At 40.0% G+C, this 19,744-nt stretch overlaps 1 protein-coding gene across 1 annotated transcript; it reads left to right on the top strand.

Moving 5' to 3' along the window:
* Positions 1-5,267: 5,267 nt before the first annotated feature.
* On the top strand, positions 5,268-9,893 carry ctsl.1 (cathepsin L.1). The gene is made up of 7 exons (XM_054796049.1): positions 5,268-5,373; positions 6,544-6,884; positions 6,967-7,158; positions 7,792-7,957; positions 8,031-8,136; positions 9,685-9,788; positions 9,865-9,893. Exons 1-6 carry the CDS (start codon positions 5,268-5,270, stop codon positions 9,782-9,784), a joined length of 1,011 nt encoding a protein of 336 aa, XP_054652024.1. The 3' UTR covers positions 9,785-9,788; positions 9,865-9,893.
* Positions 9,894-19,744: the final 9,851 nt, after the last annotated feature.

The raw sequence follows: 19,744 nt of genomic DNA, 5'->3' as shown, positions 1-19,744 counted from the left end.
TTAAAAACACGTCTTTTCATATGAATTAACTTGAAATATTGAACACAATCATTTGGTATTAATTTGATAGTAATTTCCGGTCAAAATTGTGTATTTTGCATGGTCACATTTTGGATAACATTTCACATGAGCACTAATAAATGGATAAGTAATCATCCAACATCCATCCACTTTCTACACCGCTTATCCTAATTACTGGAGCCTATCCCGACTGACTGTACACGCTGGACTGGTCGCCAGCCAATCACAGGGCAAATATAGACAAACAACCATTTACACTCACATTCATACCTGTGGACAATTTAGAGTAGCCAAATTAACCCAACATGCATGTTTTTTTGTAATGTGGGAGGAAACAGGAGCACCTGGAGAAAAGATACACACGGGGAGGGAGAACATGCAAAATCCACACAGAGACGCATCATCCAACACATCTTTTACAAAGATTAAAGAGCTAAATATCAGAGAGCCGCCTTGCAACCTGCCCACTGTGTATCTGTGTGCAACTCTTCTGTGTCATCAAGATGAAAAGATTTGATTTCTGTTCACCATTGCAAAAAACATGCCATTCCACTATAACAGTAACTTCTGTACATGCAATGTAATTACCCACGTGTACTTCGGAAAAACCCTCGTGAGCGTCAAACTCATTCTAACCACAGTCACATGAAAGTCACAAAATGACTCAACATACTTTTTTACTAAACTACAGTAAATGCATACTAAAATTGATTGTCATAATTCCCTTACTCGTATGAGCCAAAATGCTTTATTTCATCATTAGCGCTTTCAAAAGGTTTTACCAAATAGATTTGATCGTTTTGTGTGCGAAAGGAAGACTGCTAGTTTCCTTTGCTGACACTTCTGGTGCCGTTGCATAATTGTTGTTCTTGGAAAGTTAATGTTTCATTTTCAGAATTATGACCCAGTTCTCATGACTGTCATGCGCATGTTGGATGAAACTAACCAAACACGCAATCCACTTTTTTCCCTGTTATTGGGCAGCTGGTTGGGAAATGTGTAAATACTGCAATATTCTTGCTTCTTCTACAGAACACATACTATACTATACTGCAATTGTTGTTTTTTTTTGTAACTTGCACAAAAACGTTACTATTTTAATTGGCCAGCTGAACAACTGATTTAGTGTTTCCATAAAAAGTTTACAGTAGTGGTCACCAACCTCTTGGAGCCCAAGATCTCTGGTCTCGGCCGTGAACCTGTTCAAGATCTAGCCGGTGTATGTGTGTGCACTCATGGTACCTCCGGTCGGGTTTTGGGGACTGGTTGCTCCTGGTTGGAGCTTGTGGGTTGCGTGCCTGGAGAGTGGCAAAGCGTACGGGCGTGTTCAGTGGTCAAAATGTGTGCCTGTTGGTCGCTCTCCAGAGAGGGCGCGCACTGATGTAATAATACATTTATTTTATTTTATTTATTCTCGTGATCAAGAGTCCCAAAGATCGACTAGTGGCTCACGATCGACGGGTCGGTGACCCCTGGTTTACAGTATGACATTGCAAACTTCATACGTGCATCAAATGGATTGTTCATTTCACAGTAAAACATAAGAGTATATTGTAGACCGCAAGCTACACTAGGGCTGCAGCTATCAAATATTTTCATAATAGGGTATTCTACTGAGAAGTCTTTCGATTAATCGATTAATCAGATAAAACATATTTTTGCTTGGTTAAAGAAAATAAGACATTTCACTTAATAATGAACGACCAATGGGTTTCATTTTTTAAATAATCAGCTGTTTTATTTCTTACATTCATATTGCACAGAAAAAAAACATTATTTTCTTGGTTGTAATGGACTACATAATAGTAATACATACTGTAATAGTACATAATAGATGATTTTATCTATCCAAGACTGTGATTTACTGATAAATGAAAGAAATAATTAGTTAATTGACATTACTAAGACTAAATGACATTATAAGTTATGTTGATGGCTGTGCATTTATGTGTAAAGCATAAACTTAGACCGGCTGACTAGAAATGAAATTAATATTCTTGATAAAACTTCTTTCTAAAAAGTTTTTGCACTTTTCAAACTAAAATGAAGACACCTGCTGTCGTGGATCACATTACTCTCAACCAAGCGAGTGAGACACGCACTTCCTTGTTACATTACACAGTACTGTCTGCTAGAAAGGACCATTTACTGATTTGCGAGGTAAAATGTTTTCACATTTTCCATCTTCTTAATTCACAGCGCTGTGTTTTTGCAGAAACCCTGGATGAAGTCACATTAACCTTAAAGGCATACATACCATAGTAATCAAGGAGCCACACATTCGACCGTAGTCGCAATGAAGAGAAACAAAGCCCTCCACACGGCTAACGCTATGTTAGTAAGGTCAGGGGTGGATTGGCCATCGGTAGTACCGGAGGTTTCCCGGTGGGCTGAAAAAAAATATGCACCAATGAACGACCGTTTATTTACTTATTTATTACTGCGCTTTACAGTTAAGCTATATTCAATGGAAATAGTTTCACCCCCAATCTACGCACAAAACCTAAACACTGAGAAGTTTACCGGCATGCATGATATGGACTAAAGTAAAGAGTTATTAATGCCAGTGGCTTTGAAGTCATTTGATGAAGATTGTCTGGAAAAATATGCACATAAAGCTGCACAAATGAACTACTGAACTACAGAAATGATAATGAGCAGAGGACCTGACATGGAACATGGAAAGAAGTACAGGAATCCCTCGTCACATTCCGCTACGAATTTCACAGTTTCACTCTATGCGGGGTTTTCAAAAATCTATGAATTAATAAATCATGCTGTTTCATGGTTGAATACGGCCTATTATTAGTCCATAAATGTGCAGATTTAAGCAAATGTTAAGTCTTTTTTGCCTAAATTAAGCATTTTTAAGCATAATAATGGCTAAATGAACCTAAATGCAAATATAGAAAATGCATTCTAAAACGTAATAAATTGTAGTATTCTACACTGGTCGCTAGGTGTCAGTAGTGTCACTGTAACACACACAAGCTCCAGACTTGATCGCCGGAACAACGGGCTTTTATTGTGGGTTGAAGTTATCTCAGGCCCAAAAATCCATAATAAAAACACAGGCCACTCTGCTGAAACTCAAGTCTGAACCGTCGACAACACTTAGGTCTTAATTGGCTTATTTACTTGTATTTTGTCTACTATATTGGATAATACCAGTGTAAAAGTGGGTATGGGGTGTTGTTTCATGTCTAGAGGGCTCTAATAATGTTAAAAAACATATTTAAAAGATTGTAAACAGGATGCCTATGCTCTAACTGTCATCTGTATGAAATGACCTGGAGCAGGTGTGCTAGATTGAGTGAACTCTGCACACAGGAAGATAAATGAACACAAAACAGGCAAAAACACGAGCTAGAGCGAAAGAGCAAGAGAGTGAGAGAGAGAGAGAGAGAGAGAGAGAGAGAGCTAGAGAGAGAGAGAGAGAGAGAGAGAGAGAGAGAGAGAGAGAAAGTTCAGTGACATCTGTAAACATCTTTACGATGTTTTCACGACAGGAAAGACTTGTGACACGTCAACAAGCTGACAAGTAAGGGTCAGGTACTACAAATGATTCTGCAGTACAGAGTGATACATCGCCTCAACGATGACCATTTTGCTGACAAGTTTCCCAAAATGAATTACGTCATATAAAGGAGTCATGTTGCATAATTTCCTCATTTCAATGATTGACACTGACTCTCTTTGTGGGCGGGTGACATTCACCTGACTGGACGCACTGCAAGTCATATATGAAGTCGGCTATATAAGAGAAAAGCTCAGACTAAGCCCTGCATCGCTCACAGGTGCTTGCTTACCTCTCAGCCTTCAACACACCTACACCGAAACAGGTAAGCAGCTACAGAACATACACACACACAAAAAAGGCATAAACACAGTCTGCACTGTGAGCCACGTAGATGGCGACAGTGGCGAATGTCATGATTTCAACTTTCATTTCAAATTTTGTCAACTTTTTTTTTTTTAATTGTAATGGTTGAATTTATCTTGAACATGCATACAAATGACCTTGAAATTCATCACATAGTACCATTCACAATTCTACATGTCCAAAAAGGAGAAGAAAGAAGCAGAGTTTATTTAATCCTAATCCCCATCCGTTTCAGATCGTTTGCAATACACTTGTTCACTTCCTGTATTCCAAGCGTACTCTTTGCCACTTTCAAATACATAGGAAAATGATAAGGTAGTATAACAATGTCATACAATAGGAGGCAAGGTTGGAGTCACTGCAAATAAATGATAAAACAGTCATGATAAATAATCATAAATATATAATAGTGATAACTTATGAAAGGGTTAATAGTTGACAGAAACAAAGTTGGGTAATGAGTGAGTACAGAGTACAGACAATGTACTCACCAAAAAAAATAAAATAAATAAAATAAAAATACACTAAATAAATACTGTTTGGTAGAAAGACTATTGCGATTAGTAAAAATCATAAACAAAAAAAAAGCTTGTTTTTTTTTGGCATCTTCCACACAGAGATCCAGCATTTATCCACGTATGCCTTTCACACAGAAACCAGCAAAGCGGAATATTTTGCTATATTTATTTTCATAGTTGCGCAATGATTACATGCATGACGACCAGGAGAACAAATCCCTGGTCCCAGCATTGCGGAAAGCCTCATGCCGCCTCTGTTGCGGCTTTGATATTACTTTCGAAGGCAGAAAATTGGCGGGTGGACTCGGTCCCTCGATTCTGTGTTCGTCGTGCCATTTATACAGAACACACACACACACACACACACACACACATACATGTATATATATATAAATATAAAAATAAAGGTGCTGGGTTGGGGTCCAATTTGTATAGTATACACTATAGTGTATACTATACAAATTGGACCCCAACCCAGCACCTTTCAATGTGTGAGGGAAGGAAAATTTCAGAAAAACATGTTTAAACCTACTAAGCTAACTATCCGATTTATGGTTTCAAAACCTTTTAAATCCTTGTCCCTAACTCTAACCCCATGAACTGCTTTGAAACTATGTTTCGTGGCACAATGTGCCATTTTTACCACAACATGTCAGCCGTGTTTGTACTGTTGAGTGTTGCAGGAAGAATCACCATGTGTCACTATAATGCATGTTCATCAGACAGGAAACATTTGATTGAAGTGTCAAATTTTTTTATTAAAAGCTAGTGACAACATGTTCAGTAGAAGAGGAAGTTTTCTGGCAACCACTCTGAGCTCTTTCCGTGTCTTTCTGTGAGACAGGATGAAGCTGCTGCTGCTGCTTGTTGCTGCTTCTCTTCTGGCTGTCGCCAGCTGTGCAAGTATCTCTCTGGAGGACCTGGAGTTCCATGCGTGGAAACTCAAGTTTGGTGAGGCAGCAACTTCACTGTCCTGAACAAAAAAATCCATCCATCATCTTCCGCTTATTCAAGGGCGGGTTGCAAGGGCAGCAGCCTTAGCAGGGAAGCCCAGACTTCCCTCTACCCGGCTATTTTGTCCAGCTCCTCCCGGCAGATCCCGAGGCATTCCCAGGTCAGCTGAGAGACATAGTCTCTCGAACGAGTCATGGGTCTTCTCGGAGGCCTCCTGCTGGTCGGACGTGCCCTGAACCTGAATCCCGACTGGATGCCTGAGCTACCTCATCCTCTCCTCCTCTCAAAGCGGAGGAGCAGCGGTTCTACTCCGAGTTTCTCCCGGATGACAGTGCTTCTCACCTTATCTCTAAGGGAAAGCTCAGCCACCCTACGGAGAAAACTCATTTCAGCCGCTTGTACCCGCGATCTTGTCCTAATCCTGCCCCAAGTGGAGGAGTTTAAGTACCTGGGGGTCTTGTTCACGAGTGAAGGAATGATGGAAAGTGAGATCAGGTGGTTTGATGAGGCGTCTTCAGTGATGCAGACTCTGCATCGGTCTGTTTGGTGGCGAGGTAACTGAGCTAAGAGGCAAAGCTCTCAATTTACCGGCCGAAAAAAAAAATCACATTGGAGAAATACATTGCAGACTCTGAGGGAGGCATTGTAACCCCTAACCGTAGGTTTAACGGACGTCTGAAGTAATTGCCAGAAAAAAACACAATCCATGGTTTCTTGGAGAATAACCATAGACAAAATGAATTTGCTCCTGAAAGTTTTGATGATCTCGTACAATTTTAAGCATTTCACAAACAACTATAAACCCTGAATACTATAGTGAACCCTCAAATATTTTGTTAGTTAAACAACCGTGATTTTGACTGAAAATGAAAAGAAAACTATGGTCGAACAAGAGTTCAGAACGTGAATGAAAACAGTATGAAACAAGAAAAAGTGAATCCAACTTCAACTAACCAAACATTTTTGCTGTATGTGGTACTCATCAAGGTTTATAACATGCTAAACATCTGAAATAAAGCAGTACGTGCACTGGGTTTAAAAGTTCGAGTTCTGAAAGACTGAACGGATTGTATTGGAGTTTCTATGGTCCACTGTCGGTTTGGAAGAACATCCACGATCATAGTGTATACAGTCACATTTATGTTTGATTCTTATTGCGGTTGGCAGGGAAGTCCTATAGTTCTCTATTGGAGGAGTCTCAGCGCAAGCAAATCTGGCTGAGCAATCGTCGACTGGTGCTGGTGCACAACATCATGGCTGATCAGGGCATCCGCTCCTACCGCCTTGGCATGACCTTCTTTGCTGATATGGAAAACGAGGAGTACAAGCGTCTAATTTCCCAGGGATGTTTGATCAACTTCAACACTTCCCTCCCTCGCGGTGGCTCCACGTTCCTGCCACAGCCAGAAGGAGCTGACCTACCCCACACCGTGGACTGGAGGGACAAGGGCTACGTGACAGACATCAAGGATCAAAAGCAGTGTGGTTCCTGCTGGGCTTTCAGCACAGTATGTATATGTACCTACGATGCTGCCTGCTGCTGCATCACTGATGAATAACTCGATTGTTACGCCCTGCTCCCCATTCCAGACCGGGTCTTTGGAGGGTCAAACCTTCAAGAAGACTGGCAAGCTAGTGTCTCTGAGTGAGCAGCAGTTGGTTGACTGCTCTGGTGACTTTGGCAACATGGGCTGCATGGGAGGTCTCATGGACAATGCCTTCAGATATATCAAGAAAAACGGGGGAATAGACACAGAGGCGTCCTATCCCTATGAGGGCAAGGTAAGTCTCCTCTCAGACTGATGTGTTTAAGGAAAACACTATACAGTACTAAAACTATCTTGTGGACATCCAAAAACATGACCACTAGACGATTTGGACCATGCTTGGGGACACTAAAACCTTATGTCCCACACATTTGGATCGTATACGTCCTCTGAATCGTGCTCAAGTTCAGTAACCCGGCACAATTCGCCACTGCCAAAAAGCCGAGTCAAAGAATGACTGTAATGCGATCTCTCCTCACCAGTCCTCAACGATAACGGCCATGTGTCATAATAGAATTAAATAGAACGACTATAAATAACCGACAAAGTCAAAACCGAGCACTCTCACTCAAGCAAGTACATTTGCATGTGTAATAAAGACGTGTCATTTCATGCACGCGATTGCTCCTCTCGAGGGTTATAAATGTCAGTGGACACAACAGAAATAATGACAATCTGAATGATCAGAACAACTTGAAATAATCCACAAAGTTAGGAAAATTACAGTAAGCCAAAACACGAATGTGCAGTGTGAACGAGTGGCCTAGTAGCGTGAGTCTCCCATAAGGTAGTCAATCACAGTCATAGTTGTTCGTCGTCATTCAGTGGACTCAAATAAACGTCGCATTTTCTACCTTCTCTCGTACAGGATGGGAAATGTCGCTTCAATCCAGCCACTATCGGTGCCACATGCACGGGTTACGTCGATGTGAAAAAAGGCGATGAGCACGCCCTGCAGCAGGCCGTGGCCACCGTTGGACCAGTGTCCGTGGCCATCGACGCTTCACACGAATCCTTCCAGCTGTATGACTCAGGTGTCTGACATTAATTAGTGTTACCAAATATAAATACAGGAGTTTTGCAATCCATCTTTGTGTGTGTCGACAGGAGTGTACGACGAGCCCCATTGCAGCAGCTCCGAGCTGGACCACGGTGTGCTGGCTGTAGGTTATGGCACTGACAATGGACAGGACTACTGGCTGGTCAAGAATAGGTACATCCATGATGTGGTTTCAGATTTAGGGGCTTCCTCGACAATATTTTCAACTGACAAAAGAATATAAAATGTAGTTGTTATCATATATCTACTTTTTCTTACGTTTGTTTTGCACCTGACTAACAAGGTTGCGCTGTGCTCGACACGGTATAACGGTAAACACGGTAAACGTGATCATTCCGATCAATGCACTTTGGAACAATACAATAACTGACTGAAATGTTATCATAGTTCATCCGTAATCTGTGTACCTTTTTTCTTCACACATTTTTTGAGAAAACGTTTTGATTTCTTGAAAACTACGCTTTATTGTTATAGCGGAAACACTGAAAACGAGTATTTGCAAAAAACAGAGGGCACATTTTACATTTAATACATTGTATGTTTACATGCACTAAAAAAAATATTATTGCATGACTTAGTGTAAAACTAGCATTTAAACACACATGTAGACACCGTAGTTAGATCATGTTTGGCTTTTTAAAAGTCAAACAATCATGCCTGGATTATGCGATTGGAAACTAGTTCTCTGCATCATGCATGTGTGTGCTGCTGGAGCGGAGCAGGCGTTCTGTGCATGCGCCAGTCTTCACGGCAGGATGTAACCTGGAATTAATTGTGGCCAAGTGGGTCACAGAACAGCTTTACACTGTGGACCCATTTGGTGGTCCCTGAAAAAGGCCTTTTTGTATACTTCTGAAATATACATTATTTTTTGGTTTTGGGTAACTTCCCCACTTACTTTTGATAGCAAATGCTAACTGGACGTAATACATGAAATGTATGTACAGTAGTACCTCGCATAACATAAACCTCCTTTTACGTAAATTCCACTGAACGTAATTATCGTATTATTTAAGAAATTCCATGTAACGTAAAGCGTCAAGTCGGTGCAAGTTCAGAAATTCGATTTGAATAGCTCGCGCGACAGAGAGAGGGAAACATTTTCCATGACTAACAGAGTACACTTGGTGACGCCTTCTGATGCTTCACGCTCTCATTGGCTGATTATCGGGGCACCACCTACGCTCTCATCTCATTGGCTGACTTATACAGCGCGTGAGTTTGTGTGAGAGACAGGCTTCTCCCTTCAACCTCCCTTCCTCTTCGTAGCCGCCCTTAAACTAGTTGATTGTTTTTGTTTTTCAGTTTTATTCATTTACAGTAATCTCATTTATGACCTTATTTTATATTGGAATGTTACTCTACTCTGTTTATGCTAACGTTCTCTTATATTTTCCCACCATATTTGGTGGACTTTGAATATTTTGAAGGGCCAAAAGGGTGAGTTTGGGTAGATCTTGGAACGGATTAGGCTATTTACATGTATTTTACGCTTCGTATAACTTAAAAACCCTATAACGTAAACGTTCTCGGACCTGATTATTTACGTTGTAGGGGCGTCTACTGTATAATGAAGACTACACTGTATACTTTCTATGTTGACAGTAGGAGGTAGATCTTTGGGACTCGGTCATCATAAAAGTAGCTCGCAGGCTGACAAAGTGTGAGCACCCCCGACATGAATAATGGTGTGTTTTCCAGCTGGGGTCTCCAATGGGGCGACAAGGGTTACGTCATGATGAGCAGGAACAAACGCAACCAGTGTGGAATCGCTACTGCAGCTAGCTACCCCTTAGTGTGAACAGGTATGGAAGAAACGCTGTTCGTTACTTCCTTTCACTTCCTTTTCATTAACTATTTCTTTGTTTGTTGAATTTGCAGGACCAGAATCAGATGAAAAATCATCGGGATTTGAAGTTGTATTGTTGTATTTCAGACTTTTTTTTTAAGTAAGATTGTAAGTACATGTAATCAAATAAATAGTTTAACCAAAAAACTGGTATTAGATGGTCTGTGGTGCATAAATATCTTCTATTAGAATAGAAATTACAGATGCTACAAAAAACAGCTGTAATCGCCCCTTAGAAAAACAACATGCTTTGATTTCCTGTAAATAGTCTCAATGTTTAAAATAATGAAATATTTCATACTTCTGATGACTACAGGAGCAGCCACATTTCATAATAGAAACACATAGAGTAGACTCGAAATAATCCACAAAGTCAAAGCCCACGGCTTTTCAATGACCGCTGCCAGCGTGCACAATAAACATAAACAAGGAGACTCAGAATAAGACTGGAAATAATTCACAAAGAACCGCTTTGTTGGCACAAGCAAACGAGCCAAAGTATAAAACATATCTGAAGTAGCAAGACATAAAAAGAAAGAAAAAAATACTTAAATTGCTCAAATTGAACAGCTTGAAAAGCATGTCCTTAAAACTTCAGGCTTCATATACTGTAAACTGTTTATAGTTGAAAAAGTACTTAGGGAATATTCTTTTGTTGGTGATTATTCCATAATTAAGGTTTCAAACACAACTTCTTTATTTAAACTATATTTAAACCATATTAACCCATTCTTTACCTTTCAAAATGCAGCTATCACAGATCAAGGAATATGACATATTTTAAAGTGCAGTGTTCCCTCGCTATCGCGGGGGTAGGGTCCCAAAATAACACACAAAAAGTGAAATACGCAAACTATATTATATGTTTTAAGGCTGTAAAACCGCTCAAGATACACTTTATACATTTTCCTCAGACAGACAATAACATGTTGTCACATTTCTCTTTTGTTTAAACGCTCTCAAAACAGTTCACACCTTTGTTTGAATTTTAATGGTCAACCTACAGGTAGGAAACAAGAAATTCACTCACGCGCATTTCGCTCCTGTGACTTTGGGTCCTGGCGCCGTTTCGCTTTTTTGTAGTGTTTTTGTATCCCTGTTAAAACATATTAATAACATTAATATTAATATTAATAACATATTGCTGCAGTACTCTTCCTGGTGCAGTCCTCCTCCTTCGAAACAAACATTCATTTACAAGCTAGCAAGCAAGCTAGCAAGCTAGCTATGACACAGGAGACACGGCAGGGCGGCACGAAGGAGATTGATTGGTCTACAGCCAATCAGGACGCAGAAAAGAGAGAGAGAGAGACACTCAATATCCCATAATCAATTCTTCTTAAAGGGCCAGGCTCAGCCTGTAACACACAAAAAACAAAATCAGTGAACAGCAAATCCGCTAAAGGCGAACCGCGATAGAGCGATGGAACACCGTATTCATAAATATTAAGCATTTGCCCTGCAATGGTACTGAATTTGAGTCATATATATTAATAATGTAATTAAATGTCTATCGAGTGATCTCCTTCCTGCTTTTTTTTTTGTTTTTATGGGTAATCCAACTCCACAGCATCCCTTCAAGTGCCATTATTCTAACTGTACATGGCGCGCTGCATCACTCATCTGTGCTCTATAAAGTCTCCACAAATAAAACCGCAAAAGCTTGAAAAGGATCCAGCTCATTTGTCACGGGCAATTGAGCTTAAGTGTCTTTGATTTTACTGCCTGGCCATGAAACCAGAGTGCACATCAGACCATGCTGAGAACAGTAGTAACACATGATGTTGCATTTCTCAAAGGCTGAGAGGAGCGAGGAGATGAAATGCAATTGCGAATGCAATTTTGTTTGTTAAGACAGCAGGATTACACAAAAATTACTTTACTGATTTTCATTTTGTCAAAATGGTACATCAAAAGTCAAGAGCCCATCATATTCTGATCTGGGATTCATTTTTAACTTAATTACCGTAAGTTCCGATGTATAAGCCGCACCCACTAAATTTAGAGGGGAAAAAACGCATTAGTTCTTATATAATCCGTACCAGTGTATAAGCCGCACGTGTCCACGTCATAAAATGACGTATTAGGGTGTGCACAAGGCCGTGAGGACCAGGCGGCTCTTTATTTGACAGGAGTCAATCATGAGCTAAGAAAAAACTCACGGCGAGCTTGCCAACCCATTGGAAATTGCAGGAGGTCATTACTAGTTTGCGCCAGCTAGCCACTAACTAGCGTGCCTGCTAGCTAGTCACCGCAAAAGATTTTTTAACACATCAGTAAAAAACAAAACAAAACAAAAACGAAGGGTTGGAAGGGCTTTAGATTTTACAAGAAGGGCGCAAAACCTGAGCAGCCTGACCAACAGAGGCGAGGATGGTCACTTCTTTGCTTTGTAACTTGGTTACAGTACTTTGAAATCTAGCATCTTGGTTACCTTCCTTTGTACTTGTACTTATATAGGCCCCTTCTCTAATAAATGCCACTGTTTGAGGGAATACATTAAAAACCGCTTTGTCATTTTGTCATACATAATGCATTTATCTTGTTGACCGAGTTTGGTCCATTGCAGGAGCTACGCTGATCCCAATTAGGATTATTTGGCCTTGGCGAATATCTACGCTCTCCTCGGCGTCGCTGTCATTTTCTCATTCTCTTCTCCCCATGAGGTGTTTGACATCATTTCTAATCACACACGATATTGTAATTACTGGAATCACCTCAAGTGCACATCGCATCAAATGTCACATTGGGTCTGTTGGCGATATGATTGAAATGAAAAATGGGGCGACGACAAGAATTTCAGCAACTTGTTTGACAAAGCGGGACTTTGACACCTCGGTGTGTCCTCCCCGCCTCCATTTGCAAAGAAAGCAGGCCCACGCAGTCAAGGTGATTTCAAGAAAGACTGAAAGTTGTTTGTCAGTTGAGTGGCTTGAAAAAAAAAGATTTTATCAGCAGCGCATGTGACAGCATCGAAGCAGCCAATTAGACATGAAGATCGTTGGCAGTGATCAGCGGCGTCACATTTATTCTCCAGAAGAGACAAAATTAGATAGGAACTCAAAAGGCTTCCAGGAGGAGACAAAAGGAGGACAGGAAAGTGGGCGCGCACCAGGGGAGGCCAAGAATTGGTCTTACTAAATCCCGATCCTCGAACATCACAAGCCAACGTGCTCTCACAAAAGCTCGTTTAGTGCTAATCAATTGAAATCAGCCTGAGCCTTCTCAATTAGGTCGTTAGATGCCGCTTCTTGATTCCCAGCACGGCCGTGGAACGACATGTGGAGTGTCCAATTGGCCCCCTGCAGCGAGGGACACTGCGGGCGGTGTGCGGTGGGGGCGGGGGGCCTGTGTAAACAACAGTATTTGATCAGACAGAGGACACAGGTGATTGGCTGAACGATGTGTGACATGATACCAGCCAATCACCTTCCTCTGCCCACACTGGGGGAATCCAACCTGTTCCACTTCTGCTATGTTCTGCCGGAGTTGCTCTGCCGCCTATCTGCTTTCTGTTGCAGTGCACTGCTTGTCCTGCCGGGGCGGAGCCCTCTGAGCACACCTGTTGCCAGATTGTTACCTTGTCCTCACTCACTCGCTGTTCAACCGCAGCTTCGCGTTGTGCTTCCGTGTGTGTAGCAACTCTGGACGCCTGCTTCTCTAGCGTTTTTGCGTGAGCACTAGTTCCGCTTGGCTTACTCCAGCAGCTCCTTTTGTTAGCTTGTATTTTTGGTTAGCCTTTTGTGTTTTCCCTCTGTTAGCATTTTTGTTAGCTTCTGTTCCTGCTCCGCTTTTTCCAGCAGCGCTTTTTGTTATCCTGTTAGCGTGGCTTCGCCCATTAGTTGGTTCTGTGTTTTTCTATTAATTCTTCCACTCCGTCCGAGTGCGCCTTGTGTGTTGAACTTTTTATATTTACGCCTCGGTTGTGTCGTCTCTGCATGGCGGTACAATTACCAGCTACGCCGTTCCTGACAACGTCTTCGTTAGGCACATGATCACTCTGTTTCCACATGATAGGACCACAGGATGAATGCTTGATTGCGTCAATAAATGTGTTGTGGTAATTAGAGTTAATAACACTCAATTCATTTCGAAAAAATACCATTTTAATTAATCTAATAAAAATAGTAATAATGATAGCAGTAATAACAATATTCTATATGACTACAAGTAAAACTGAATTCAAGCACATTAACAAACCTGCTCCAATAATCAGAATCAATAATTAAGAATTATTCAACTATATTACAATTAATTTAATCAAAAATAATTACATTAATAATAATGAACGATCAAATTAAAATGAAGCACTTTTTTAAAAAATGTCAAGAATTATTTTCAACCTTTTTCAAACACACAAATGAGATTAAATTACCTATTAAATATAGTCTGCTACATACCTTCCCGGACACAATTTTGCAACAAAGAACACTAAGCTTCATAAAACGCAGCGAGAGAAGACATTTCGAGAACTTACCTAAAATTTTAAAAATGTTTTTACCCCCCAAAAATAAAAGATTGGCCCGCCATATCATTTTATGTGGCCCGCGAAAGCCTTGAAATAATGCATGTCAAAAGGACACTTCTTTTAATATTATTTTAAAAAATATTTGTGTATATATATATATATATTGTCATTTTGTTATTAATATTAATTTTGTCTTTACTTTTTTAAGCTTTATTTTTCATTATTTTACTTTTATACTATTGTCAAATTATATTTATTGTATTTTTATATGTATGCTGTAATTTCATATTTTTTTTTACTTCATATAAATATATTTAAATAAGTACAAATTGCAAAACATAAAAAAATATTTTTACAATAATATAAAAAATGTAATATTTAAAACATATTTTTACAATAATTTAATAAACATTTACCGTTACATTTACAATAAATAATAAAATATATTAAAGTAAAAACTAAATTAATATTACTAACAAAAACAACTTAGAAGTATAAATTTTTTAAATCCAAAAGACAATCTTTCTTGCTAAATGTATTTGTAGTCAATATTGACATTATATATATTTTTTTTGTCAAATCCAATTTAAAATGACTATTTTTTGTATTAGTTATTAATGAAAAATTAATGTAATAATTAATTAACAAATTTCTAAAACAGGATTATAAAAAGTGGCCCTCTGAGGATAACCACAACTGCGATGTGGCCCACGGCAAAAACGAGTTTGACGCCCCTGGTTTATATGATCAAATATATTTTTTAGCATCCTCATCAGTGACTGTGCACTTAGTGCAGTGCAGCATGACCCCCGCTAGGTGCCAGCACTTGACTGCTAATAAGCATCCCAGCATCCTGGCCTGGTTTCCATCACTGAAAGTGCTTCTTCAAAGTCACACGTGTTGCTTTGATGATGAAGCCTCTCCAGTGCTCTGAACGTACCCTCGCTTGGATGGCAAATACAACAAACACACAAAAAAACGTGCTGTTTTTTTGTTGCAAGCCAGAGAGGCCAGCGCTCCATTGTTAAGAAGTCACACATCAACACAATGCAAGAGAGCGTCACGCACCATTTGAACAGAATGGCTTGGAGGAAAGTGTCACTCATCACAGCGAACAACCAGGCGCTGAATTTCTGCACCAGTTTTCTTTGCTCCACAATATGCCTTTGGATGAGAGTATTTGTGTAGCCCCCCGAGGTATACTTTTTCCGTAAAACAAGGCAATTCAGCTGGCGGCCCAGGGGCAAAATATGGCCAGTTCAAAACTTGGGAAACAACTAAGATCCGCTCCCGTCAAATGAAGCACTTTTGACAGGTTTTTTTTGCACTGAGCCGTTAAAGACAGAGTGTGCCTGTCATACAGAGAAGATCTTTGACTTGCCTTTTTGCCTTCCTAAAGCACGGGTGAAAAGAAAACTAAAAAAAGACAGCACAAATGGAAACATTAGCAGTCATTTTACAAGAATAAAGTCAACATATTACGAGAAAATGTTGTAATCTAACGATAAAATGTCAGGATTTTACGAGAATATCGTTGCAATATTATGAGGAAAAATAACGTCATGTTAGTTGCATCAAGTTGTGATATAAAGGAAAAAAATGTTTTTGTTGAAATGTTACGAGAAACAAAACAACAAAGTAATTATTTTTGTAAGTCATTTTTGGGGGGGAAATTAGGTTGCCTGAAAGTTATAATGTCATGAGAATAAAGTGAAAATAAGTAAAAAAATCACAAGAAGAAAGTTGAAATAGTTGGAAAATTTAAAAAAACAACAGCAGAAATGGAAAAAATTGTTGTAATTTTACGAGAATAAAGTAAAAAATATTAAGAACATGTTGTACTCTAACAATAAAAAGTTGTAATTTTACCAGAATAACGTACTGTTATGAGGAAAAACATAATTTTAGTTGCAAAAAGTTGAAATATTAAAGAAAAAAAAAAATTTTCTTTAATATTTCGACTTCTTTAAAAGAGTTGTAATAATATGACAAACAAAACAATGGATAAACTTGTAATTTTTGGAAAATCAGGTGGCAGAAAAAGTTCTAACGGCACAAGAATAAAGTCAAAATATTATGAGACTAAAGTCATACAAACATTTACAAGAAGAAAGCTGAAATAGCTGGAAAATTTAACCCAACAGCAATGGAAAAAATAGCTGTGGTTTTACGGGAATAACGTGAAAATATTAAAGACAAAAAAAGTCATATTGGGGAAAAAAAAGTCACAATTTGGACATGCGTGTCCTAAAGTCTTTTAATTCCCTTCGTCATCCTACTGTATTATCTTTGTATCAGACTAGGGCTGTCCTAACTAGCCAGACTAGTGTTTGTCCCACCTAGTCAATGAGCATGAACTGAGATGAATGGATGAGAGGCGAAACGTTTTCTAAGACAACCTGAACAGTCCAGCTGCCGTGGATTCAATGCCCTGAGAATACAATGACCTGGATGAATGGGAATATTCACAGACCAATTACTATTATCTGTGTGTTTCAGGCAAAACGAGATATTCACACAAACAAGCTTTGACTTTGGAAAACAGTGATGGACATTTTTGCCTCTTTTCTGATATGTTGGGGACCAAACCACTAACTGTTTGTGCGTGGGTCATATTGATTTGGTCCGTCTCGGGCCTAACAGATTACTCAATTAATCGAAACAACAAGCTTCAGATTAATCACCAAAGAAAATAATGGTTAGTTGCAGCCCAAGTATCATGTAAATAAAAGATGGAATTCATGCTTGCTTTCATCATTCTGTACAGGTACTTTATGCCACCATGATTTCCAAGGGATTATAGCTCGGTATTGTAGCTCATACAAAGGCTTGGAGGAGGATCAGAGCGGAGGGCTGGCCAGCCAACTTGTCAGTTACCCCAAATGTTTTCTGGGTGCGTCGCCCACTGGGTGCTCTCACACAAACATCATAGCTGCTCTAGCAAGCGCCTCAGAAAAACAGATCAATCCATTTATTTATTTAGATATTTAGTTATTCATAATCTTCCATCCATCCATTTTCTATACCGCTTCTCCTCTTTAGGGTCGCGGGGTAACGTGAAACACAAAAGCACTAAGTCCTACTCTGGACCGTGGAACATATTGCTTCTGTTTTGATGACTTTATGACTTTATTTAGGACTGTATTAGCCAAAAACAGTTAAGAGTCTTACACTGACATTATATGCAAAATAATATGGGGTCTCGCCCCAACAGCCGCCAGTACAAATGACTTTAATGGCTGCCTTGCAAATATTTAGCTGAAGTCTGAAAGGTATGACCTCAGGAACCTCCACTATACTTGCTTGTTTTCTCTGCTTTTGCCTTTTCTTTTCAGCAGGACTAACAAGTAAAGTCCTGCTGTGGAATCAATAGTCTTATCTATCAATTCCGTCCCTCCTTGCTTGATCTCTCCATTGCTGAATTTCTTGGACAGAAACTACGCCCGGCTGCGATCTGAGGGAGTGAAGCACAGTTTGGGGGGGACGACGACACAAGAAAAAAGACAAATCAGCTCTGGAAAGGCCAATTACACCCCGACAAAGCACTTTGCATGTCATTGTGTTCAGGATTCACGCTTGATTGACTGAATGGGTTCTAACGAGGGCTGGCGAACAACATGCGGGGAAAAAGGAAGACTCCCCTGATGGATTGATTCAACCGCGTGCCAAACAAACAAAGACACACACATGAAAGTACAAACACACTCTTCGGCAGGCTGTTAGCGGTGCAAAGGTGTGCAATCACATTAGCATGCATGCACGGAATGGAGAAATACTTGCATACTGATTTCCACACTAAATATAAACTGTGTGCAGAGTGGGTGTACGATGAAGAGGGGATATAACGCAAACTGTATATTGTCTCTGCAGATCCCTGCTAAGTGAACGCCGCACTCCTACTTGCATCCTTTTATAGTATCACTTGACTAGATGGAGTTGCATATAAAAACAGATGGATTGGTAAAAAGCCTCGGCGGGGACGACAACGACGACGCGTTATGTTAATGACGGGCCTCTACAACAGATGTTAGTTTTATTTCTGTGATGTGTTGTGCGCTGGGCTTTGACTCTGCAGAGATTCACATCTTCAAAGTTGCTTTTTTTTGTTGTTAAATGACATTCTGTCTTGTCTATGAAAGCCACAAGCTAACGAAAAGGACGGATTCTCTGTGTGGTGCTTGCGAGACAAGTGAGCAAAATATACTAGAAGAGCACTTGGCGCATGCAGTGGAGAAGACCCAAAGCATTATTGCTGTATTGGAAGAAACTGCAGCGACTAATTAAGACATGGCAACTATTGCAGTAGTGGGAAAATACAGTCTGTGTAGGGCAGGGGTCACCAACGTTTTTCCTTGTGAGAGCTACTTTTACAAAATGAAAATGGCCAAGAGTTACTCGTTTTTGTAACATTTATTTTCAGAGCTTATTTTAAACCCAAACAAAGCGAATATGCTTGTTTTACCAGAACATGAACAAAATGCTGGTGTCCACAACTCACATGTTGCATTTCAGAATGCATTTCTTTCTACTGTTCTTTCATTATTAACTGAAAACCTGAATGAAAAGCAGGCTTGCGGGCACCTCATGTGGTCGTGGGGGCTACCTGGTGCCTGCGGGCACCACGTTGGTGACCCCTGGTGTAGCGTAACAATTCCATTTACCGTGCCTGAAGGAATACAGTAGTCAAATATTTTCATGCTACCACATAGCGCAGTACACTCGATAGAATGAATATATTGATTCTGCCCCCCCATATTTGTGCACGCTAACTATTATATAACTCGGTGGTGGGCGGTGCATTTCGTACTTAGGCCTTCAGTGGGGACTTAATCGGCCAGAAATGTTGTCGGCAGACACTGTGAGGGCCAGTATTGTTAAAAATGACCATATTGCCATCTGTCACATGCCATTCACCCTGACTGGGATTCAAACCCAGCTCCCCTCTACCATGCCGCAGTATCATTACCCACTTGACCATCCAGCCACCTGGGTACAATCATCTATACATAACAGCCAGGTGCTACAGAATATTATCAAAAAGCAAGACACCCACTAAGCCCTTATCTTTGAATAAACACCGACACACCTGACTTGCTTTTCTGCTAGCAACATCGAGCATCACCAGATTTGGCACTCAGCCAATTGTAACAAGCGTAAATAGAACTGTTCTGTGATACATGGCTCAGAAAACCCCAAACCGCTACACGACGTCATCATCTGGATCAGTTCAGAATCAATATTTGTCTAAAAATCATGACATAAAACCTTTAAAATAAAATACCTCTACACACCACAGGTGTCATTTTCTCCTCCTCAGTCAGCCAATGTCTGCGTAAAATGTTTGCTGTGATCAACCAATCAGTGCTGATGCTTACTGTAGGCCAGCTAAGTGGCCCTGTGAGGTAAATCTCAAATCTGATTGGTCAGACTTGCTAAGTCGGCAC

This window comes from Dunckerocampus dactyliophorus, chromosome 13 (genome assembly GCF_027744805.1).
Source record: "Dunckerocampus dactyliophorus isolate RoL2022-P2 chromosome 13, RoL_Ddac_1.1, whole genome shotgun sequence".
Taxonomy (NCBI): domain Eukaryota; kingdom Metazoa; phylum Chordata; class Actinopteri; order Syngnathiformes; family Syngnathidae; genus Dunckerocampus; species Dunckerocampus dactyliophorus.
Note: the sequence above shows the minus strand (reverse complement) of the source record. Positions and strands in the feature narration are given on the sequence as shown.